The sequence below is a fragment of the Colius striatus genome, chromosome 16 (genome assembly GCF_028858725.1).
Source record: "Colius striatus isolate bColStr4 chromosome 16, bColStr4.1.hap1, whole genome shotgun sequence".
NCBI lineage: Eukaryota > Metazoa > Chordata > Aves > Coliiformes > Coliidae > Colius > Colius striatus.
The window spans coordinates 8,924,362-8,948,292 of NC_084774.1; the positions used below are offsets into that span (position 1 = coordinate 8,924,362).

A 23,931-nucleotide genomic window follows, 5' to 3' on the forward strand; every position below is an offset into this window, starting at 1 on the left:
ACTCAACAATCTGCAGAAACACGAGACAGTCCATGTTTTACCTTCTCATCAGAAGCATCTGACACTGATCTTTTACCCAGCTGTACTCTAGGTTTCCGAGCAGTGCAGGGGTTCTGCTGAGCAGATGGCTTCTCCTCTTTGCAGTTAGTACAAGAAAACCATACAGAACCAAATGAATCACATTTTAGGTCACAGCATACAAGTCCAATTTGGCTAGTACAGGATTCTACTTCTGCATATGCAAAGGTTAACAGCATTCTTGGTCTTGCTTAAACTAGTTTCTCTTTTAGGTAATGGGTGCATATTATGATAAAGTGGTCTGCTCTAAGTCCAATGGAGCTGCTTTTCTGGCAGTATGTCGGGGAAAGGTAACGTAACCGAGAATTTCTTTCACCTGAGATCACATTCTGTACATGGTGGAGAAAACATCATTCTGGATTTCAGCACATGTCTGTTCTGTGACTAATTATATGTGGAAAAACCAGAAGTAGTAAATTGCCCTGAAGCCTTTTGAAAATTATGTCAAGTTTACATACACCTCATTTGGGTTTTCATTCAGGAGGTGCACCTTGGAGTTCTTCACAAGGGACGAGCATCATACTTGTATTTCCTGTTGGCTGCTCAACAAAAAGCCAGACCATCAGATAACAACAACAGTTCTGGAGGGGAACTAGAAGCAGCTTTTGTAATCAAACATGTTAGAACAAGACTGCTGAAAAGCAAGAGTATTGCTTAGCCTTAAAACATTTACATTAACCTCAAGTCCCCTGGACGCTTTTACTGGCCTTCCATGTACATTTCCCTTGACAAAAGGTTGATTTGTGGTTGATTATCGGTGCAAACGTTTGCAAAATCTTAAATTATTCTTGGAGGCATTTTGCTGCTGCTTCCTGTGCACTGAGAGAAGATGCAACTTCTTTTGAACCTTCAGTCCCAGCCTTCAAAGCAGCTGTTGGATCAATAAAGACCAAAAAAAAAGTAGCTCTTTTTTGGGTGAGACTCAGCTGAGTGTACCTGTCCTTGCAGCAGCAGTGTGCTCTGAGAGGAGCAGAGTCTGTGGAGAGATCATGCTTTGCAGTAACCTGCAGTTGAAGGACAAGCTGTTTAGTGTGTTGTAGTCACAGGATTAACAGTATAACTGCAGAGTTGGAAACAACTGCTGAATTGCTCTGAAATGGCACTTGGAGTCCTGTAGATGATGAAAAATACTCTCTCTCCCCAGGCCAGTGAAGGCTTGGACTTTGCAGACATAAATGGACGAGGAGTCATCATTACTGGGCTGCCCTTTCCTCCTCGTATGGAGCCCAGAGTCATTTTAAAGATGCAATTCCTGGATGAAATGAGAAGAAGTGCTGCAGGTGCACAGGTAATGCTGAGGAACTTTATTCTGGTGTCTGTGGGTTCATGTCAGTATTTCTCCCTCATGTCTCAGTGGATTTTGGCTTTTGTTACCCTCCCAGCCTCATGGGACCATGAAGGTCAGAAAGCTGAGCAGCCTTGGCAGTTAGTCACAAGCACATCACAGTTGGGCCTGATGTTTGAATCAACTCATCTTTGCTTTTCCTGGGCTTGTAGAGATTTGTCAGTAGATCTCATTGGATACAGTTTTAAAACACCTGTAGAAAGGAGCAGTGACTGTACAGCACACAGGATGCATTTTACCTGAGGAATAATGTCAGTTCTTCTTCTCACCTGCTGCAGTATCTGTCTGGGCGTGAGTGGTACAGTCAGCAAGCTTCCCGCGCCGTCAATCAGGCCATCGGCAGGGTCATCAGACATCGCCAGGACTATGGAGCCATCTTCCTGTGTGACCACAGGTGAAACCTTGCCCCTACAACGTAAACACACACCAGCATTCTTGTGTCCTAAGCACTGACACTGTGAGTGAGCAGTGAGCACTGGTGTTTTGTATATAAACGTGCTGATGTTCCTGTTTGGGGAAGGCTCCAGTTTGTAAGTAGTTACCTTACTGTGTATAACAGGTTATATAAACACTGCAGTACTGTCTTGGAGTACCTGGGTTCTTCTGCTCCCAAAGTTTAGTGTCTTGGAGCTGCAAGAAAGAGATTCGTGGTGTTGATGCAGAAGCAGCCAATTTGTTGAATGTGTGGTTGTAATGAAATCACGTGGTGGTAACTTATGGCTTTGCATGTTCTCCATCTCTCATCTGAGAAGGCAGGCAGCAGCACTGCAGCTTTTTTGAGAGCTGGAAGATGAAAATGAGGAAAAATTACTGAAACAACATCATCTCTGTTGATGTAAGGTGCTGAGATGAAGTCACATGGATATTAATGTATTAATATCTAATAGGCAACAAGAGTTTGATAGCTTTCAGTGCTGAGGCTCAACTAGGCCCAGTGAGCACATCACAGTTCAGAGCTACTGTTGCACAGTTAAAGGATGTTATGGATGAAAGATGGAAATCTGCCAATTCTGGGGTACAGGGTATCAACCAAACCCCCTCTCCTGAGCTTCTCCCCTTGTATTCACTGCACTGTTTTGATCTTTCAGTGTCTTGCTGCTCCTCTCTTGTCCTTTTAGGCTCCAATCTATTTTTTATTTTTTTAATTCAATTCATCTAGGCCAGCCTGGCAAATAATTGTCTTCTCTTGTGATCCTGCACAGGTTCACAACTGGTGATGTGAGGAGCAAACTGCCTTCATGGGTCCGCCCCTACGTCAACGTTTATGACAACTTCGGGCACGCCGTCAGGAGCGTCTCCCTCTTCTTCCGTGTTGCTCAAGAAATCGTAAGTGTCTTGGAAAAAAAAACAGAAAAAGAAAAGAAATCAGCACATTTCCTTGCTGCTGTTAGAAGCTGGGAATGCTGATCCAGGTGAGAGATGTGATGAAGCCACTTGTCACCGCTTAATGTGGGAAGCTTTACAGGAAAGGAGATCTGCGTCATTTCTCCAAGGGTGAGCTGGGACAGGATGTGTGGTCATGCTGGGCAGTTTGTTAGGTTAGATCACAAAAATAACTTCCTTTTCCAGTTCCTCCTAAATAAATACAGTTTTCATTGGATGATATACAAACACTGAAGCTGCTGTTAGCATCAGAAAGCTTTCTACTTCACCCTTGGGGAGAGGGTGTATGTGTGGAAGAGCTGGTCAGACCTTTGAATTTAAATGGAAACTGACTAGTACCAGGAGTGAGACAAACCCATGAGTTTCTATTACAGTTCATCCCTGGGTCATCTTTACTAATGTGACTTTTCTCTTAGCATTACAAAGCTCTTTTTCTCAGTAATAGTTCCTTGATTTCAAAGGTAATATTGTAAAAAGCCTTTCTAATTGCCTGGAAAAAGTCATAGCAAGAAAGGAGCTGGAGGCCAGAACAGGCAGCTCTTTGTCCCCAAGGTAGACATTCAGACTAAAATAAACACGATTTCACATGCAGACTGGAATGACTTCATGGAAGATGCCTCAGCCAAATGCAAGTTGTTAAAAATAATGAGTTGCATGTGGATGATACTGGATGACTTGGTGATATTTTCAGTTCATAAATGGAAGTTTCACGTTAAACAAAAGCCACAAGCCAGTGCATGTTAGCAGAAGGAGCAGTTTTGCAAGGATAGTGTTTGGGAGCAATTGTTCTGTACTCTTAACATTTTGTAAACTGCTTGCAGATGCCCCCACCACTGCCACAATGTCCTGCTGGCTCTGCTGGCTCCCTAAGTGAAGGTTGTACAGCACCATCTACTTCATCTGAGCACATCCATGCCCTAAAAAAAGCCAAAAACTTGGATGACCATGTTCCCAGTTTGAAGAGGAAAAGAGAAGGTAGGTTTGGGTCCTCGGGTTTTAAGCTGAACCAAAAAAGGAAGAGTGAGGGACTAAAAACTGGAATGGGAGAGAAAGCAAGAAGTCAGAGGCTGATGTGAATGTCTGATCAGAAGGGACATAGCTCAGCATTAGAAACAGGGAAACCAGTGGCAGCTACAGAGAAGAGAGGCAGGTGGGGCCTGAAAAAGTGTTCTGCAGAACATGAAGTGTTTGGTGAACTATCATACCTTATAAAATAGGAATGGAAGTTTCTGACTAGCACTGACTTTCATGTGTCCATCTTCCATCCTGTTGTATACAAGACCCATGCATAGTGATCTGACTGAGAAAATGGTGCAGGCTGACTCTCCACAGGGTTTCTATAACACTTTACTGGAACTTTGACTCGAGAACTGGGCACATGAACAAGATGAGAAGGTTTCAGTTCCTTTGTTGACCTTGGAACAAAGCAGTATTTGAAAATTTGTGGGTAGGTAATGCCAAAGAATAAAGTATTCCTTGGGTCAGATGTTCTTACAGAACGTTCCACTCTAGATTGCTGGTTTAGAACAGAACAATGAGGTTGTTTAAAACTCTGCTTCCAAACCAGAGGGTGATTTCACATTGCATCTAAGGCAGTGTGACTGCAGGTAGCTGTTGGAAAGGATTCCTTTGGCCACCCCTATTTTCCCTCTCAATTTCCATCTGTGCACTTACATTCCATCCATTGCTTTGAATCCATCTGTGGTGTAACTGCAGAGCAAGCAGATGAGCTTGCTGAACCAGCTTCCCTTTCATCCACATCACTGGTAGATCCATCTCAAAGGATGAGCTGGAGTGTGTGACTGGTGGTAAAGGGAAGAAGCTGCATTGCCACTTCAGATCCAGATTTTCAGTTGCATTGTGTGAGCTGTAACACCAAACTGCACCTGAAATCAGTTTTGGGTAAAGAGTTTCTTGTGCTGACTTTTGATTCATAGCATAACACACTTCCATTCTTCTCAAATGGTCACTTTTCTTAGTGCCTGACTGTTGAAGTCATTTCAGAGGTAGCAAACTGATACTAAATGCTCCCTGCAGCTCTAAATTCTTATATATAAAACCAAATATACCTGGGTCTAATTAGTGGGAAAGTGTGTTCTTGGGACCTGAGGGTGACTGTGACTTGCAGACATTGATCCTGTGGGAAATATGGGCTTTAAAAACACTTGTTCTCTTTAAACATAGCAAATCACTTTTAATGCTAAAATAAATCAAGCTAAAAACCTCATGAAAAAAGGAACCCTGTTTTGGAGGAATCCTAATTAATTAAACACAGGCAACTGTTGCAGTAAGGTTGGATTTTCTTGGTTGCTCCCAAGCCATTTAGAGGTTAAATATGACCATCACTTAAGGAAAAGTTTGAGAGGAGTCCACCAGGCTGTGGTAACAAATGCTTGAGCAATTTTAGGCATGATTAATCAAATCAGTTTTCTTACTAACTCATAAAATACCATTTTGCAAGATGTGGAAGACTAAGTAAGCCAACACATCTTTGTGGATTGCAGGATGAGACTTTGAGGTATTGCTAAGTCAAAGAAAATGCAGGAGATAATGTGGAATGTTAATTTGTCATCTCTGTTACACCGTGATGCCAGTAAACGGAGCTGGAGCGTCCAGCCTGTGCATGGAATATGAACAAGAGCTCATCTCACCTCAGAGACAATGTCTTGGGCTCTTGGATGCCTTGGAGCGCAATGAGAAGAGCAGCGGGGACGCAGAGGAGGAAGATGACTTGGGAGGAGAGGAGAAGGTAATGGCAATGCTGGAGGAAAGAACTTGCTTGTAACTCAAAATTGTAAACTCCAAAGCAAAATGAGTTTGGCCTTTCAGAGTACCAGCTCAACCCTCCTTCAGTAAAAACTCTTCTTAGTCATCACTGGCAAATGCAAGTTCTCATAATTGAGCTTAATCAGAGGGTTTCTTTGCCACATTCACCTGGAAGGTGAATTTTACCCAACAGGTAAATACTTGTACTGGGCTGGCCATGTGGATTCCTGGAAGATAACTGTGCTCTCTGGAGAGCAAAGAGCTCTCAAAGATGTTGGTAGACATGCAGTTCCTTCTGGGGGACACCTGTGTCAGCACTTGGTGTGTCACCATGTACTGAACTGAAAAAGGGGTTGGGGAAGTTTGTGAGTTAGAAATTGCACTTTCAGGTAGAATCTTTGATTTACCTCAGAGAATGACTATTGTAGACTTGTGGAGTATTTAATCTGAACCAAATATCCACAGTTGCATTAACACCAACAAAGCTGCTTCTTAGCTGTTCAGGTTTTTATCCTCTTGGATGGGTATTTAAATACATGAGTGATGAAGCTGTGTTCTTCTCACTTTCCCAAGATCCCTCTTTGCAGTTAATGAGGAGGTAGCTCCCTTACCTGGCTACTGACAGCAGGGGTACTTTACTGCTAGCTTGCAGACTCAGTTTGGCTAATGGACTGGTGTGTGAACTCCAGGAATGACTATTGCAACACAGGTAAGTAGTTGCTTAGGAGAGGAATGCATAAGGGAAAGTGTTAAAGTGTCAGGAGTATGTGGGGACTATCTAAGGAGGCCTAAGGGGGACAGAAGGAGACAGATACTAAATGAAGGGATGTACACACTTGGAGAAGTGAACAAGGATAGTTGAGTATTTCACCTGTGTGCAGCTGATTGAGAAGCTGGCTCCATCACCTATGGGCCACCACAACATTGACACCAGAACTTCTTCTTTGGAAAGCCTGGCACATCTCCAGGGACCTTATAACTCAGCTACAGTGTGTTGTCAACACAGCTACACTGCTTTTTGTCACAGTTCAGCATTCCTCTAAGTCAGATGAGCTGATGGTCCTAATGGCTTGGAAGTGAGTCAGCTCACACGTGCTTTTTATATCTGGTATTGCCATTCATCTGTGGCTTGCAGAGTACTGTGGGATCATCTCATGCTTCACCTCACTTAATGACCTCTGGCACCAGAGTCCTAGGAAGCATAGTGCAGAGACATGCAGTGCTTCTGAGGAAGCCAGCTTTCCCTCTTCTGTCTAGTGTTGACCTGATTGTAGTGAGTACTGGATTTGGGCTGATTTAATATCTTTCTTCACCATCCATCATTGTATCTGTGTTACCATTTTCTCCTGATAAAAGAAAACTTGACTCTACAAACTGGCAAATCTGAGGTTGTTGGGTTAAGGTTTAGTTTTAGTGTTGTTTTAGCTGTGGCTGTTTTAATTGTGAAGCTTTATGATCAGAACAAACATATTTAGAAGTCACAGTAGAATACAGGGCTCTGTTATGTTTCATGGGCTATTCTGTAAATGAACTGTCCCATACTTGCTGTGAGGTTCTTTAATTGGGCAAGAGCAAAAAAAAAGGAATCACTTTGCATAGCTGCTTTCTCAACAGGTATGTAGAAACCAACTGGTAATCTGGGGCTATCCCACAGTTTCTTCAGTTACTCAAGTGGTTGCTTTTAATGTGGTTAATGCTGGCTTGATCAAATAGTGGAGACTCTGATATGAAGCAATTCAACTCCTCTTGCTGGTGCCCACTCACTTCTCTTCTGGAGCTTTGTATATACCAGTATTCCCAGTCACTGCAGTACAAGCACAATTCTTTGTTACTGGGAATGGGAAATGCTAAAGAGCTTGTCAAGCCAAAAGTGTTCCTGCTGCTGTCTCATCCTACCTGCCCTGATGTTTTTGAGAAGGCTGCTTAGGCTTCCCTTCTCAGTACCACCAGAAGAGCCTGATGCAGGTTTTCTTCAGAAGATAAGTGCTTCCACGCAAGAAAGTGAAAGGGCACATGAGGCATCAGTTACACACAAGTATATGTAGACTCCCAGGGCTACTCTGAACCAGCTTTAAGTCCAGCTTTGCTTAATTGGGAATCTGCACCCACAAGACCCAACTTTGTCTTTATTTTCCTCTGGTTTGGTCTCTCTGAACTGTCCAGTAAGTGATTACTTCCAAAAGACATGTATGTGTCCCAGGCTCTATGGCAATAACTTAGGTTGACTTGTTTCACTTCTATGAATAGTGTCACAAGCTGACTTAACAAGCTCAATGCCTGGACATGGCTGAATTCAATGGACAATGACTTTGAAAAGGGGTTTTTTTGGTCATTCTTTTCTTTTACCCTTCACAGGCACACCGTCTGTCAACACTTTCCCTTCAGTATGAGAAGAGGTTAACAGACGAGCAGAAAGGAGGAAGAAAGAAAATCAAGCTAGTCAGCAATACAGTATGTGTTTTCATGTGTCTGTGCCATTCCTTTGATCTGTAGACTGCTTTCATTTGAATTGGAGGTTTCCAGACAGACAGATGACTGATGCCAGAACAAATATGTTTTTTCTATAAATGCTGAACACTCATCCATGCACATCTGAACTCTATTTGTCGTGCTCTTTCAAACCTAGATGCCACAGACTTAATCAAGCACAGGGCCAGACAGAACAGGTAGGTGAAGGGGATTGTTTTCTGGCATTGACTACCTTGTGATCATCTGCTGAAAAGATGTGCTGGGTACTTTCACTCTTTTTGATTAGAGCAGAATACTTCAGTTGGAAGGTACCTGTAGTGACCATCTAATGTCACTGCTGATAGAGCCTCAGATGGAATAAGTGATGGGCTTTTTTGGGGTGAGCAGCCACCTCCTAACCCCACCTGTGGTGAGACACTGCCCTGTGTTATATTAGAGCAAAACAATAATGCACAACTCAGTCTCCAGAGTCAGTTCTAACTCATTATACTGTGAGATACTCAGGAGTCATGATAAATGAATCAGAATCCCCCAGGGGGACTGTGTGTGCCAGTAGTTGTCCAAGGTACTGTCCCAGCTGGTTGCTGTCTGTCAGTCAGCCTCCCAGCCATGGTTTTGCCAGCAATGAAGCACCACGACAGTCTGTTGCTCACTGCCCCCCATCCACCCACACACTCCTTAGGATGGTGGAGGCCCCAGTGAGATGGGAGGAAAAAGGATAACCAAGGACATTGTGGATCAAGACGAGGGCAGGGAGGGCTCAGCTCACTGCTCCTGATATCTCTGCCTTCTCCCCCTTCAGTGGCTTGACAAACACCCTTTAAATACTTGAGTGTTGCTGAGTTCCCCCTGAGCTCAGGCTTCTCTTCTCCAGGCTGAACAGCCCCAGGTCCTGCAGCCTTTCCTCCTCACACACATGTTCCAGTCCCCTGATAATTGTGGTGGCCCTGCACTTGCCTCCCTCCAGCAATTCCCTGTCCCTCTCGAGCTGGGGAGCCAAAACCAGACACAGGGCTCCAGATGAGGCTGTACTAGTAGTCACAGATCCTGAAGCCAATAATGTCCAAGGTGTGAGGACAGGAGCAAGTCCATTGCAGAAGGCTGTGTTTTCAGTTTGTTGCTATCTGATGTCATAATGAGTCAGGTTTGCCCTCAAGGTCTGGAGTAAATGTCATGGCTCTTATTAAGCTATCTCCTAAGAACAGAATTGTGCAACAAAACTTGGCTGCCTTCTCTAGGAACGTTCCTCTGAAGCAGTCACTTTTGTCAGCAGAGAACATGAATAGCATGGCTCTCCTGTGAGGGACAATGCTCACAGGTCTTGGAGGGACTCAGTGTTTTAGAAATAGCTACAGTGATCAGTTGGGGACATGAACAATGTGCTTGTGCCTCAGGAGATTGCCCCATTCATGCTGCTTTGTATGAGGACACATGACAAGAGTCCAGCAGCCTGTATGTTCCAGGTGTGGGTGCACATCATAATGTACAGTCCCTTTCATAAAGGAGGGGTTGTTCAGAATCTTTCAAATCTCTGCTGCTTGTGGTTGTTAGAGGAAGATTTCCCAACACATGTGAGTAATCTATCTTGCTCATGTGTGTAGTGTCTTCAACAAATGTCTTGGAGGATCCAACATGCTGGAACACCTTCCCTTCTTTGTGTGTCTTCTCTTTGTTTTGGGAGGAATACGTGAATACAGGGGTGGCTGTCGTACTTGCAGGAGATAGTAACCTCTTAGTTGAAAGCATTGATTGTTCTGTGTTGTGGTGCAATTGCAAATACATTGCTTCCATCTGAATTCATCTCAGAGGAACTCCTCGAGTCATACTGTTGACTGAAAAGTCTTCCTGTCTTCACAGCAAGCTGGTAAGAAAGCAAACCTGCCAGAGCCCAAGAAAGCCCGAGCTACCCTGTACATTGCAACAGTGAAGGAGACCCTAAGCCAGCAGAACTATGATCTGTTCTCTAAGGCTCTTCAGCACTACAAGAAGACAGATGACTTCCATGCTATGTTATCTCAAATGAGCTCTCTCTTTATAGAGGATGAAAAAAAGCATTTCTTGTTACGAGGTATGACGAATTCCCTGGGATGTTTATGTGGTGTGACCTTTGTCTTTTAAGTGGACTTGGGTATTTCAGAGGTAATTGGTTTCCATTTGATGCACAGATGGGATGATGATCATGAGCAGTCATCACTTCATATCCTCAGATCACACAGGAAATCATCTCTCTCTAATTACCATGTTAATTTGCATCTTAACAGGCCTGAAAAAAATCACCTTCCCTGGAAGCTTGTGTTACTTTACATCTTGCCTAAAATAGTGTAGCTTATTCCCTGGAATGTAGGAGGTAAGATCAAGAGTGAGGTGCTATGAGCTGAGCTGAGGCAATCGTAAGGCTTCAGAATTAAAGCAGGGAAGAAGTAGATGGAATAACTAGAAATCTTTTCTGTTTAAATAATGGTGAGTGTAAGGATCTGGGCAAGCATGGGTACTTTGCTGCTTCAGCTGGGTATTCTCTTGACTTGTAACAACTGTTTTGCCAGGAACTGGACTCCCAACAACATTTCTTCTAGTTTAACAGTGTTTTATCAGTGGATTTTCGTTTCCCTCTCAACTGTGGAGCGAGTGGGCAGCTTTCTCTGTGACTTTTCCTCTACTAACATAAAAAAGCATAATGAACACCTTGTTTAAGGTTCATTTTAAGATTAAGGGATGGGAAGCTCAGTATGAGCACTTAGTGCTAATAGTAGCCTCAGTCTGTTTCCCAATGTGCTGCTCTTGTTATATAAATAGAACATTTCATCACCAAATTAATGGCTAAGTCTTGTCCTCAAAAGTGGCAGACACTTGAAACCTGAAATCCCTTTGATGTTTGGGCTTTTGCTTGACAAGCCTTTCATAGTGAGTAAGAGGAGGTGTAACATAAACAGGATATCAGTTATTCAGAGTATCAGCCTAGCAGGTAATTTGACCCCATGGTTTCTGACACAGCTGGTGACCTTTAGTGGCAGGTACTGGTTTCACTGAGAGGTGAGCTACTGCCCCATTAGGTCACCATCGTTACCTGCTGGGAAGGACACGACTGGAAGTTTCATGGTAGCTGACCTTTTATGAGGTGTGTAACCTTTAACTTCCAAGTGTGTTCACTGTATAAATATTACAGAACAGTATTTGGATTTCAATTACTTAGCTGCCCCTTCTATATCTTCCTGTTACCAAACCCAGGAGTGCTGCCTCTGTAGGTTTGGGCTGTTTGTTACCTGTGCTGCAATGATTCTTCTTGTTTTTCTTTTCTTTTATTCCCCCCCTTCCCTCTCTCTAACAACAGATTTTTACCAGTTTGTTCGACCTCAACATAAAAAACAGTTTGATGAAGCCTGTTGCAATCTGACTGGAATGGGTTGTGGCTACAAACCTGAGCACAGCCTCCTGCGAGAAGAGAGAGAGACACTAGCCAAGAAATTGGGTGAGGAGCTGGTTTGGGGCAGCTGTAGCGTTTGGTGGGCATCACCCAGGCACAGAGCAATGTGCATCTGGTGTGTAGAAACACAGGAATGGAAAGCAGTTTAGTTGAAGCAGTATTGAGCTAAGTCTCCACTCTGCATGATCCTCTTGCCTGCCTTCCCCTGAGCATACCCAGATGCCTGAGCTTTAGTTTCTCCTAGTTAGTTGTGATGCCTTTTTATTCCAAAGGGGATTTTACAGATCTATTTACATCATGAATCTGCTTTGTGGATTTCCAAACCTTGTGTCTTTGCTACACACACAGTGCCACCAGAATTGGAAACAGAGGCTCTTCATGTCCTCACAGAGCCTGGGAAATCTTTGAAACCCTGAACAATGAAGCCTTAAATAAAGCAAGGTGTTAGCTCATCCCTCCTTTTCAGAGAAGCATGTCTGCAGGTGTTTTCAGCATAGAATGGCATACTCTGAAGTGCACCACTCTGTGTTCCTTCTTCCCAAAGTTCACTGCTAATGGACTGGTTTGTTTTAACAGAAGAAAAACAGAGTCAGCAGAAAACAGCATTCTCAGAGGACTCGTGTGCTCAACTGGACACTGGGCTCCACCTCAACCAGGGAGGATTCCATTTGACAACAGGACTGACTAGTGCAGGTACCCTTCATGTTCAATAATGGATGTTACTTTGGGACTACGTTTTCATTCTGTTTTGTCACTGTCACTAAGTTCTCAAGGTGGGAACTGATGGCTTTGGTGTTCACCTGGCAGAGTGCCTCACTGCCTCTAGGTAGGAGTGATGGGAATTCACATTTTTCAGCAAGAATTGTAACAAAACACAAACCCCAATAAGCTGAATCGGGGTGGGTATGAAGGAAACCACCTAAAGGCAGGAGTTTACGCTAAAGGCTGACGTGGCAGATGTCAGGGAGGGAAAGGGAGGGCTGAGCCCAGGTCTGTTGGGCTTTTTGTTTGCCCAGGGTTCATAAGAGAGCCATTTAAGGAATGGAATTTTACATTAGGTCAATATTCATTCCAGTATGGAGAAGTTCCTGGTTTATTATTGCTACTGTGCAATACTCATGTGGACAGTGTGTTTCCTCTGCAGACACAGAGCCTAGCAAGTTCTCCCCATGGCACCTAATCTCTGTGTGCATCCCACTAATCTCACACTACCCAGTGTTTATCTTCCAAGGCAGGGGCTCAGTTAGGGATTGATTGCAGGTCTTCCTGAGAACAGCTGGGAAATTTTTGTGTTTCTCACAAGGAAATGAGTAGGATGGTTGGACAAGTCTTTCTTTAGAGGCTAAAGAATAGTCAAAAGCTAATCCTTTCTTTTTAAATCAAAATCAAAAGCTGGTGTTTCCTGGAAGGCTTTCAAAACTTTTTGTGGAGGAAGCCATGTTGTTTCTTTTGGTTTTCTCTCTTGTTTTGTGCTTTAAGAACAGTTGAACAAAACAGAACATTTTTGTCCTGAGCTCCAGGAGGTGGATTTGCACAAGAGCTTGTTTTCACTGAAAGTAATGGAGAGAATAACAGCAATAAGTGATGTGTGATTCCTGTTGCTCACACCACAGTTAGAGCATGTTCCTGTGAAGGTGTCAGAAAGCTGTATGATAAGCCAGAAAAGTTCCTGGTTATAAGATCCATGCCCATGTGTTTCACTTTTCAGCAGCCTGACATTAGCCCATCTTTTCAAACTTCAGTATCTTCTTAAAAAGTTCTTTAGTGAAGAACAAAGATCTAAATACCAACAGATGTGGCTGGCTGTAGCTTCAATCAGCTTCTTGTCACATAGTCAGCATCTCCTCAGCCATGTTTGCATGCCTGCAAAATGCAAGCCAGAGCTTTTTTCTCTGAAACTGTCAGAAATCAAAGTGTGACACTTGGAACAGGAGCCCACTTGGAGTTTAGCAGAATGTTCATAGCTGCTCCTGCCTTCTGTCCTGCTTCTGCATTGCTCTTGTGCGCTCCTCAGTGTTATTGCAGTTTGGTTCTTCCTTTTGACATTATGCTTTCCTGCTGGGAAACAGATGCCTTTCATTAATAAAGGGTGAGCAATCTATTCTGTACCATTGCTCTCAGCAGTTTGCTTGCCCATGGAGCAGGTCAGTGTAGTTGGTTAGCTGAATGTTCAAAGTGCTCCTTTAGTGTGGCACAAAGCCTGATTGATTGCTGACCCCCATGCAGTGTCTTCTGTGGTACAATTTTCTTGTTCCCTAGTGACCATCTGACACATTTCTCCATTTCCAAGATCAAAAAGTTCTAGAAGATGCTAAAAGTGATCCCTAGAATGAGGTGACTCTGAGGCCATTGCCAGGAGCAGGCCTTGGCTCTGCCTGAGGCCGTGCCAAAGGGAGACGTGTGGCTCTGCAGGGCACTGTTGGCTCTGCAACACTGTTGACTTTGCAGGCACTGGTGGCTCTGCAGCACTGGTGGCTCTGCAGGGCACTGGTGACTTTTCTGCTACTTTGAAGTAGCCCAGAAACTGCCTTCTGATGAAAGCAGAAGCTGATACAAGAGTGACCTGTTTGTCCTCTCAAAGCCCTGCTCACACATGTTCTTTGTGTTTCAGGGCAGAATGCCAGTCGAGCTCCAAGGAGAGACACGGAAAAAGCTTCATGTTCCAGGAGAGATCAGCACCAGGTCCTCAGGGCTGCCTACCTCAGCGACGTGAAACGGGCTTTGACCCAAAGCACCTACAGCCGCTTCTATGAAGCATTGGTGGCTTACAAGAGGACAGATGACTATGATGCTATGATCTCTGTGATAGCAGCCCTCACCACTGAGAGGCCAGAAGACTTTAATCTCCTACAAAGTAAGGGATTCATGATTTTAAGATCAGTTTTATTTAGTTGAGAAAAGGACGTAGGTACCGTGGTCTTATGTGAGCAGCAACCTCTCCCTGCTCATTGGGTTGTGAATTCTCCCCTTCTAGGATGAACTTTTAGCATTGATAAACTTCACCTCTCCCATCTTTTGGTTTGGCAACCCAGATAAATGTCAGAGCAGCAGGAAAGGGGTGTGAAGTGAATGGCATTGGGAGAGAATACAAGGCAAGGTTATAAAATGTTATCTCTGTTCATTGTGCATTAAAAACATGAGATAAGACCTCAGTGATTGCACTCCCAACCTCCAGTCGGGCTGACTTCAATCACATGCTCTCCTCACCTTTTTCTCCTCAATTACCACAAGTGATTGCTCTTCAGAAAAGCCAGTGCTGACTGTTGAACCTCCTCAGTGTTCTCCTGACCCTCACTGCTCTGCTGGTACTCAGCCCTTGGCTCACTTCCAGGATTTGGGATAAGCAACCACACTTTTGATTCATTGTCCTTCTACAGAGCTTTACCTGGGAATAGTCACAGGGTTGTGTCATAATGTAGTGTCCTTATCATTGATGATAATCTTCTAGAGGCTTCAAGCTGATCTGAGAAGCGCTTTGCTTTGGGTTTTTTCCTCTCCTGGCTTTTATGATGAAAGGATTGAGGAAGCTACAAGGCTTCAGAACTTGAAATTGGGTTTTAGTGTTTAAAAGAAGGGGGATTATGTGATGGATTTGATTGCCTTGATGGAGACAGCTTGTCTTGTGCTACACAGCACCTCAGTTCCACCCTCTCCCATGTCCTTGGTGAATGCTGTGCAGGAAATGATGCACAGGCGTGTGTGGTTGTGTTTGTTGTCTGTAGGAGATCACAGTGAGTATTCCCCTGGCCTTGGACACGTGTCACAGGCTCCACATTTTTAGAAAATGTTTTTTCTGGTGCATGAACTAGTCAGATTAGTCTTGGCACACTGGAGAGTGGGAGGGAAATGAATTGTGTGACACCGTGAGTCATAATCTCCCCTCCCCCCTTCCTGAGCACTCCTTCTGCAGCCACAGTGAGTGTCTTTGCTGAGCAAAGGGAGGCCTTGGTGGTAGCACTTTGTTTGCACTTGGCAGTAAACCCTAACTGGGCTTTTTTAGGATTTCTGTGTATGTGTTGTGCATCCTTGTCAACCAAACAGTAGCAAGAGATTTCCTTTAGGAGACAGTCTGTTCAGGCTTTGTGTGTACACCTGATTTCACCAGCCCAGCTGTCAGGTGGAGGGCTGGGTCAGGTGTTTCTGTTTAGCTGTAGGGAATGGAAGCATTTTGAGGTGAGCTGAGATTATTCTCAGTACTAACTACTCCTCTGTCTTCTGGCAAGGAAAAGCCCATAACCATCAAATCAACGAAACCATCGAGGGTTCCATCAACCTGAAGATACTCTGAGGAATATTACCAATAGTGTTCAGCTTCCAAAGTATTTCTCCTTTCCAAAGCAAGGACTCTTCTACGTTCAGGCATTTGTTTTCCAGTGCATTTGACTCTGTTTTCTTTTGGACAGGGTTTTACATGTTTGTGCGCCCCCATCACAAAGAGAGGTTCAAGCAGATGTGCAAGGATTTGACTGGAATGGTGTGTGGTGAGGGAGAGAAGCAACTGCAGCAGCAGGTGCAAGGTGAAGGGAGCCCTCTGAGTTTGGAGAGCTCGTGCCCTAAAGGAGAAAGCAGCCACCTGAAAGGTTGGGAATGAACATTTGTGTGAAGTTTGGAATCTTCTTTATTGTTACTGTGATATTAGCTGTGGGCAAGGGCCTCCCTGCACTAGGGTAGAAAGGAAGATCAAAGCAAATCCAAACTGTGTTAAAAAAAGCCAACAGGTGTGAGACAGAAGGGGATGTGAGATGGGGAAGTGCAAGGAAACTACAAAAAGTAGAAACAGTGGCATCTTTAAACTAGGAAGCACATTATGGGTGAAGGCACACATGGAGGTGGGGTGGGGTGGGAGGAAGGGTGGGACAAGGTCTGTCAAAGAAGCATTTCCACAGAGTTAGTTCAATATAAAGGGTCCCTTTCAGTGATAACATGTGGCTTAGTATCAGAAACTCCTGTTGCCAAGCAGTCTGGCACTACAAAGTAGTCATCCAGCTTGTGCTTTTCTCCCTGTGCTGTGACAACTCAACTCCTCGTGTTTTGTGGAGTCTGTGGATTGGCTTCTGCTTTAGACTACTTTGATTTATATCTTTAGGACCAGATGCAGCCACTTCCAAGGGTGAGGCTCCAGAGAAAATTCAGAGGAAGATTTCCTCCTTCTGCTTTAACCAGAAGAGCAAACTTGAATTGCCAAAGATCAATGTATCGGAAGAAACTGTTAATGTGAGAGAGCCCACAGGCCCTGGCCCTGTGCCTGTCTTTCCTTCAGAGATGGAGCCAGAGTGTGGTAAGTGTAGGTGAGATTTTGGAAGCAATTCTGTAATACTTGGGAACAGAGACAAGTTCTAGAAATGAGAATTCTGTGCTGGATGGTCCATTGTATAAGGCCTGGTTGGTGCCTCTATTTGCCCAGGTGCAGTAATGGTTAGTGTGGTTTGCTAAGGAGAATCTGTGCTTTCTGCCATGTGTTCTCTCAAAGTACTTCATTATCTTTTATCACAATGGTGTGGTGGTTTGTGGAGAATGTCACAGGTTTTTCTTGACAGCTTCCTTGTAAAGCCAGGATTAATCTCAGTTTCTGCCTGGGGTTCTGAAGCACCAGAGACTGAGTAAGGTCACGTGAAAGGAATAAAGTAACACACTGGTAGTTCATCAAGCTCAGGGTCACTGTTTCTGGACTACACTGGAAAGGTGTATTTGTGAGCATTTTGCAGGTGATTACTGGAATTTAGTCATTTGCTCCTTCTCTTTCTCTCTCTCCCTCTTCCCCTCTGTTCTAGGTAGATTCCAGTGCTCTAACTGCCAATCTGAGGATGATGTGCCTTTTAAATGCCCATTATGTGACTTCACTTGCTGCAAAACATGCTGGGAGCAGTTCTTAAAGGTTATCTTGTTTATTGGTTTCAGTTTGTCCTGCAACTGCTGGTGAATTTTGTTCCCTTCAGGAGAGCCATGTGAACAGCCCTGGAAATAGAACTCCTCTTTTTACAGAGGGAACACCCAAATCCTGACAGAAGATCAACCACTTGTTGCAGAACATGGAAAATCATGAAAGTTGGAGGCAAACCTCTGCCTTCTGGTGTGGTTTTTACACCTTTGCATCTCCTGAGCTGCCTTCACATGCTTTCCTGTCTGGATCTTTGCAGGCAGCAAGCTGTGGAGTCAACCTGAGAAAAAATGTTGGATCTTTGTAACCATCTGAATCTTTCACTTCATTTTCTTTGCTCACTTTCATAGTTTTTCCCATGTAAAGCCTTCTGTAAAGCACTATCATGAGATGAGGCAAATCAGGAACAGGCTGCCCAGGGAAGTGGCTGAGTCACCTTCCCTGAGGGTGTTGGCAGTGTGGATGTGTAGATGTGCAGCTTAGGGACACGGTTTGGTTGTGGGCTTGGTAGTGTCAAGTTAACTCATGGACTCGGTGATCTTAAAGATCTTTCCCAACCTAAAGGGTTCTGTGATTCTAAATTCATCCTCACATACCTCTTGTGTTCTCTTGTCCTGGCTGAGTAAATTGGGGCTTGAAATTCTTAGGTAAGAGGATGTAACTGATCCCATAGTGCATGTGTTTGGTGGAGTCTTACCCAACATTTGATTCAGTAGCCAGGTGACTCAGGGCATGGAAGGCTAACACAAGAACTGGGTGGTCTCTGAGCATTCACAGGTGATGAAGAAGGCTACTAATGCAAAAAACAGTTCAACTTGTGAATTTATAAGCAAGGACAAAAGAATCAGGCATTCCAAGGTGCAGAGAAAGGCCTTTTTCTCAGACAGAGGACACTGCAGGTCTCAGGGGAGACCTTCTTGCTCTCTACAACTACCTGCAAGAAAGCTGTAGTGAGGTGGGGTGGGTCTGTTATCCCTGGTAGCAAGCAATAGAACAAGAGGAAACGGCCTCAAGTGTCACCAGGGGAGGTTGAGGCTGGATGTGAGGAGGGATTTCTTTGCTGCCAGGATGATCTTAAAGGTCTCTTCCAGCCAAAACGATTCGATGATTGTGTTCTGTAATGGGAACAGACAGTTCATTCAGCATTCTCCACTAAGCTCTAGGGAAGTCATGACAAGCATTTTACAAGCATATGTGTACAATCTCTGCTGCTCCAGGCTTGAGCTGATCATGGAAGTCCTTGTGGAGTGTTTTTGGTTAGGCAAACATTCATGAGGAGATAATGTTATCTTGGGCCACAAGCTTCTATCGGATCAGTGTCTGGGGAAAAGTCCCTCTTTGCCCAGTGAGATGTGATTTATTGCTTTATCACCTCATGATAAAATTAGAACTATTTCATATTGAGCAATTGCACTACTCTGCTGTGGTTTTGGTCTTGAAATCACTAATTCTGAGCTCTGACTTTCTTTTTAATCCCCAAATTAATGTCACAGTTCACAGCTAGATTCTGATTTCACTTCCATAGCTCATGGATAAATCACTGCATTTGCTCAGCCTGGGTGGTTTTTAACCATTCCTTCATCTGATTACTGCACCTGTCTTAGCCTGGGGATTCAGATAGTCTGGTCTGCTAGATTAAACTGCCTTGGGGTACTTGTCTGCAGCCAGAGGAGGGGAACAAAGCTGAGGGAAGGGCTGGAAGGCGTGTGCTGTGAGGAGCAGCTGAGGGCTTTGGGTTTGTGTGGTTTGGGGAGACTGAGGACTGACCTCATTTCTCTCTCCAGCTTCCTGAGGAAGGGATGGTGAGAGGGAGATACTGTGAGCTCTTCTCTCTGGTATCCAGGGGCAGGACATGTGGAAGCAGTTCAAAGCTGCATGAAGGGAAGGTTCAGACTAGACATCAGGAAACAATCCTTTACTGGGAGTGTGGTCAGACACTGGGACTGGCTTCCTAGAGAGGTGGCTGATGCCCCAGTGCCCTTGTCCAGCCCTGAAGTGGTCAGGCAGTTGCACTAGATGCCCACTGTAGGTTCCTTCCAACTGGAAGTGCTCTTTCTGTTCCATTCAGATATCCAATGCAACACTGTGTTTGAGGAAGTGAGTCATTCTCCACGGGTCATTTGCTGTTAATGACTTCCATATCTGCCACTAGAATAATCTTGCTAATTACAGCGAAACCTCATCCCACGGCACATCAAGTGATGGCAGGGGATAGCTGCCTGTCCTGGTGAAATGAATCACAGCATTGCTTTGTGTATCCACTTGTGAAGTGAACACAGTCTTATTGTGAAGATGAAAGACAGCTAGAGCTTGATGCCACCGATCAGTAACAGACATACTGAGTCAGACAGATTCCTCCAGCCTGGTGTTCTGTCTCTTTCGGTGGCCAAAAAAGGATTGGTAGGCTAAAAGAACATGGAAAACATGAGTGATAATTCTTGCAGGTGATCTCTCAGCCTCAGTGCCATTTGCAGCACCAGAACTCCCTGAGACAAAGATTGCATCTGTGTATTAAGAAACCTCTGATGCATTTCCATCACATCACCCAGTTCCCTTTAAACACAACTGAACTTGTCATCCACGTCACCCATGTCCAAGACAAGTCCTTCCACAGCTTGGCCAAACTTGGGGTGAAGAACCATCTCATTTATTGCTGTAGTTGTGAACCTGTTTGTTGCTAGTTCAGTTTAATGCTCTGCTTGTTTGGAAAGGACAAACAAAATGTTGTTCCAGTGCATGGTGGCTCTCCATCCTTCCTTGGGAGTCTTTCTGTGTACACCAACAGTGTGACCCATTTGCCTCTCCCAGGGATAACACATCAAAGTCTTTCTTTCAAAGAATGAGGTTTCTTCTTGCTTTGAACAAGGAACTGTTGGGTGTGGGGAATGTAAAGATCATCTTCTCACCAGCTGAGACCTTCTGTGGAACTGTTCCAGCACACCTCAAGTCTCAGCATGACTGAAGTTCCATAGTCTTGTTATGGAAAACAAACTACATGAGCTCATCACCTTTTCTGATGTGATGAATGGTCTCAATACACAGGAATGTTAGCAGGTCATCTGGGCCAGTGTTGGATGCTTTCATAGACACGTGGAATCATAGTGGTTGGAAAAGGCCTTGAGTCCAACCACTCACCTGACACTGCTAAGCCCATCACTAAACCAAACCATAGCCCTCAGCACCTCATCTATGTGACTTTTCAGTATCTCCAGGGCTGGGCACTCCCCCAGCTCCCTGGGCAGCCTGGCACAGGGGCTGACACCCCTCTCAGGGAAATGTTCTTCCTCAGCTCCAATCTCAACCTCCCCTGGGGCAACTTGAGCCCATTTCCTCATCCACCAATGCTGAAAGCCCATCACACAAGGCCCTGGGTTCCTCCCCATGCCTTAGCTGGTTGTACAGAGGACAGCCCCGTTCCATTTGTGACAGAGGGGCCCTTACCAGAGGAAATGAGCAACCATGTTTGTTGTGTGAGCCCTGAACTCACCACATGGCATGGACTTTGTCACCTCTGACTGGGCTGGACTCAAAAACTCATCTATTTTCTTTGCTAATGAGTTAGTCACTGTGTTTCTTCAGCCCCAAACCACTCTGGTGTATGTTGTCCTGTGAGGAAGTGACTAACTGCAGTCACAATGCACCAACTGAGGGTTTGCAAGTCGTGCTGCCTTTTCCAGTTGCTGGTTTTACTGAAGTAGCTTCGTGCTGGGGAGAGGCAGTGAATAATTTGGGAATGTTTTAGGAGCTTAGGGAGAAGCAGATAGAATTCCTCACAGCTGGAGGGGTATCAGAGGGATTAGTGGTGGTGTGTGGTGGGGGATTTTCAGCAGAAGCCTGGCAGAGGCTGGGCCAGGACAGGCTGCTTTGGGGGTTAGTTTGCTCTGCAGAGGTCTCCTGCTGCTTTTCAGTGCTTCAGTGCTGCATTTATTCATGGGGTCTTTTTTGCAGGTATTCCAGAGGCACTGAGTTGTTCTCATTTGGACTAAAAAAAGAGCAAATAAGATTTCACAATGATATGTGACATTTCTCAGAGCTCTTTGTCAGTTCACTGTCTGCTGGGAGGTAAAGAGAGTTTTCCTCTTCCCCACCATGTATGGAACTTCAATTAATGTTTCCAGAAGCAAAGTACTTGTGCCTGATCCTGCTTTGCAGTCAACATCTTTTGTTGCAGTGATTCACATCCAGGCTGTAGGGAAGCCACTGCCATAGGGAACCATCATTTTAGGCCACTGAGCTGGCAGTTTCCTCGTGCAGATGAGCTTTTGAAAAGAGAAGACACCACCTCACTAGTTCACTCCTGAAACAAGCTGAGCACTTCAGTTTTACCACTTAATTTGCAAGACAGAAAAAGAACAGTTGTGGGGTTCATCTGCAGGTCAAATGGCCAAAGACCAGATGGGAAAATATAAGCTGAGTGGAGAAGCAAACTGAAACCAGAGTGGGGAAGTGGCTTCCTCAGTACCCAGGCTCCTGCCCTTAACCAGGAAAGGTGTGGGGCAGTATGAAGAAATCCATGTACTTGATTCCCCTGTAAAACTCTTGGTCTTGAGCACACGTCTCACTGCTGTCCTGGTATGCCCAGGAGATCACTTCCTTCTCATCCATGCAGGAGGAGCCAGTTCAGGGAACTCATCAGCCATCTGAGGGGATTTTGCTAACAAGCAGCACTTCTGTTCTTCACAACACTCTTGCAGGCTCTGTGTTTCCTCCTTCCTGAATCTTAGCCTCCCAGATAGGTCATAGGTGTAATTTACCTGAGTCTGCTTCTGGAAGGGTTGTTGCCACCTCAGTGGGATGCTTTCTTTTTCCTGCTTTGGTGACTGGCAGTTAAGGAACTGACTGCATGGTAAGACTGCATTTAAAAACAGCAGATACTATGTCTTGGGGACTGTCCAATGATTGCCATGGCTTAGAGCCCACATTGGACAGCTGCAAACTCCATACAATGAATCTCTCTGTTGTTGATGTGTTCCATTCATTTATGTCTGCAGATGGTGAAGAAATGCCCAGGGTGCCACAGTGATGTGAAGAAGCAACGACTGATCCAGGTTTTCTTCTGGTCATAATCTCGTGGCAGAAAGGGCAAACACCTGGTATCAGCAGAAGGAAATCGCTGCAGTCTGGCTCTAGAGCTGATGGGAAGCAGGAGGAAGGTTCATTTCAATATCTCTGGTGCTTGGCTCTGGATTTCATGCTGTGCACCAACATGTATCATTTCTTCCTACCAAGGTGGCAAACCTGAGAGGTTTCTCTCTCCAGCCACTGGCAGGAGATAGAGGAATATTGCCCCACTGGAACTGAGAAGGTTGACTTCTTACATACTCTGGCCTGTAAACTCTACTGTGGCTACTCTTAGGCTGAAAGTTTCTATCCTGAGGGCAGGTGTCATCCACTGGCCCAATCAGGTGCTATCAGACCCTGGAAAAACCCCAGCAGCAGTGCCACAGTGGAACTGAGCTGTGTGAGCAGGGACACCAGGCTCCCCTCCTTCCCACAGCAGCGTTCCTGGGAGAGGTGATTCACCTTCACTGCTTGGGCTTGGGCAGCAGCTGCTGGCTCCAACTGCAGAAGATACTGAAAGGATGGTTTTTTTGTTTTTGAAGTGAAACAGCAGTGGTTGGATAGTGAGCAGAAACAGCCCTTGCATCTGCTCTGCACCCCAAAGCCCCATTCCTTCTGTCACCCTGGGATCTCCTGAGGAGGCGGCTTTGGTTTCTGCTCAGTGCTGATACTTCCACTGTGCCTGTGTTGGCTGATTTTAACTTTCCAAGAAGAAAAGGGAAATGATTGAACTAAAACTTTCAAGTAAATCAAGTTGGATGAGTTAAAACAGACAATGACAATGCTGCCACTCTCTGTGAGTAGTGGATGCAAGTGATGCTGAGGAATGGTGTCCTCTTTACATCTGCTGAAGCTATAAATAAAACCATTTGTCTTAATTGGGGTTTTGCTTGATTTGGTTTGATATCTAGTAAAAATACATTTTAAAACCATTGGGTGTTGAGTCCCAGTGGCCCTGGTAGGAGGAAGTGGAGAGGTTTATGCTGTGAGACTCTTGACACTTGAATAGTTTTGTTTGAGCAAAAGGTCGAGTTCTCTCTTGCTCATTAGTTTCAGGGCTCCTGTGATGACAGAGACTCCTGCCACTCAGTTTTCTGGGAGAATATATTCCTTAACAACATCAGGATGGATTTTTCCTCAGCCTGTGGGTGGGTTTCATACCAGGGGACTTAGTTTCATGTTACCATTTTGTGACTCAGAATCGAGCCATGAGCTGCATTTTCACACAAAACCCTCCGAGGTTCCTGTTTCCTGCAGGTGCAGAATCCAAACCCAGTGTCACTCAGATCTCAGGGTTGCTGGGATATTGGTCCTCACTGAGGAATTTGTGTTTTTCAGGTTGGAACCCACTTTCTCCATAAACAGCCTCATCTTGTGGGTGATGATCTGTCTCCACTGCACCAGAGCCCTGCCTGGACTCACAGCAGCGTTGGCTGTGGTCAGGCTGCCTGAAGGACCAGAGGAGTGATGTTAATGGCAGCCACAGGGGAGCTTCCCTTACTTCATTAACTAATAATTAATGAAGATTTA

General features: G+C 44.8%; 1 protein-coding gene across 6 annotated transcripts in view; it reads left to right on the top strand.

Annotated features, from left to right (window-relative positions):
* The window catches only part of RTEL1 (regulator of telomere elongation helicase 1), a 46,132-nt gene extending 22,884 nt beyond the window's left edge, over positions 1-23,248 (top strand). For 3 of the 6 annotated variants that reach the window (XM_062008772.1, XM_062008775.1, XM_062008774.1), the window contains 15 exons: positions 291-368; positions 1,223-1,366; positions 1,702-1,817; positions 2,626-2,749; positions 3,628-3,781; positions 5,401-5,555; positions 7,928-8,023; positions 9,899-10,109; positions 11,370-11,507; positions 12,039-12,155; positions 14,074-14,316; positions 15,866-16,042; positions 16,549-16,740; positions 17,234-17,337; positions 22,332-23,248. In XM_062008772.1, the coding sequence (XP_061864756.1) occupies positions 291-368; positions 1,223-1,366; positions 1,702-1,817; positions 2,626-2,749; positions 3,628-3,781; positions 5,401-5,555; positions 7,928-8,023; positions 9,899-10,109; positions 11,370-11,507; positions 12,039-12,155; positions 14,074-14,316; positions 15,866-16,042; positions 16,549-16,740; positions 17,234-17,337; positions 22,332-22,406 (2,124 nt within the window). In that variant the 3' untranslated portion in view covers positions 22,407-23,248. Of the gene's footprint in view, positions 1-290; positions 369-1,222; positions 1,367-1,701; positions 1,818-2,625; positions 2,750-3,627; positions 3,782-5,400; positions 5,556-7,927; positions 8,024-9,898; positions 10,110-11,369; positions 11,508-12,038; positions 12,156-14,073; positions 14,317-15,865; positions 16,043-16,548; positions 16,741-17,233; positions 17,338-21,715; positions 21,857-22,331 lie in introns of those variants that run through there. The other 3 variants (XM_062008773.1, XM_062008776.1, XM_062008777.1) reach the window with 3 other exon arrangements.
* Positions 23,249-23,931: the final 683 nt, after the last annotated feature.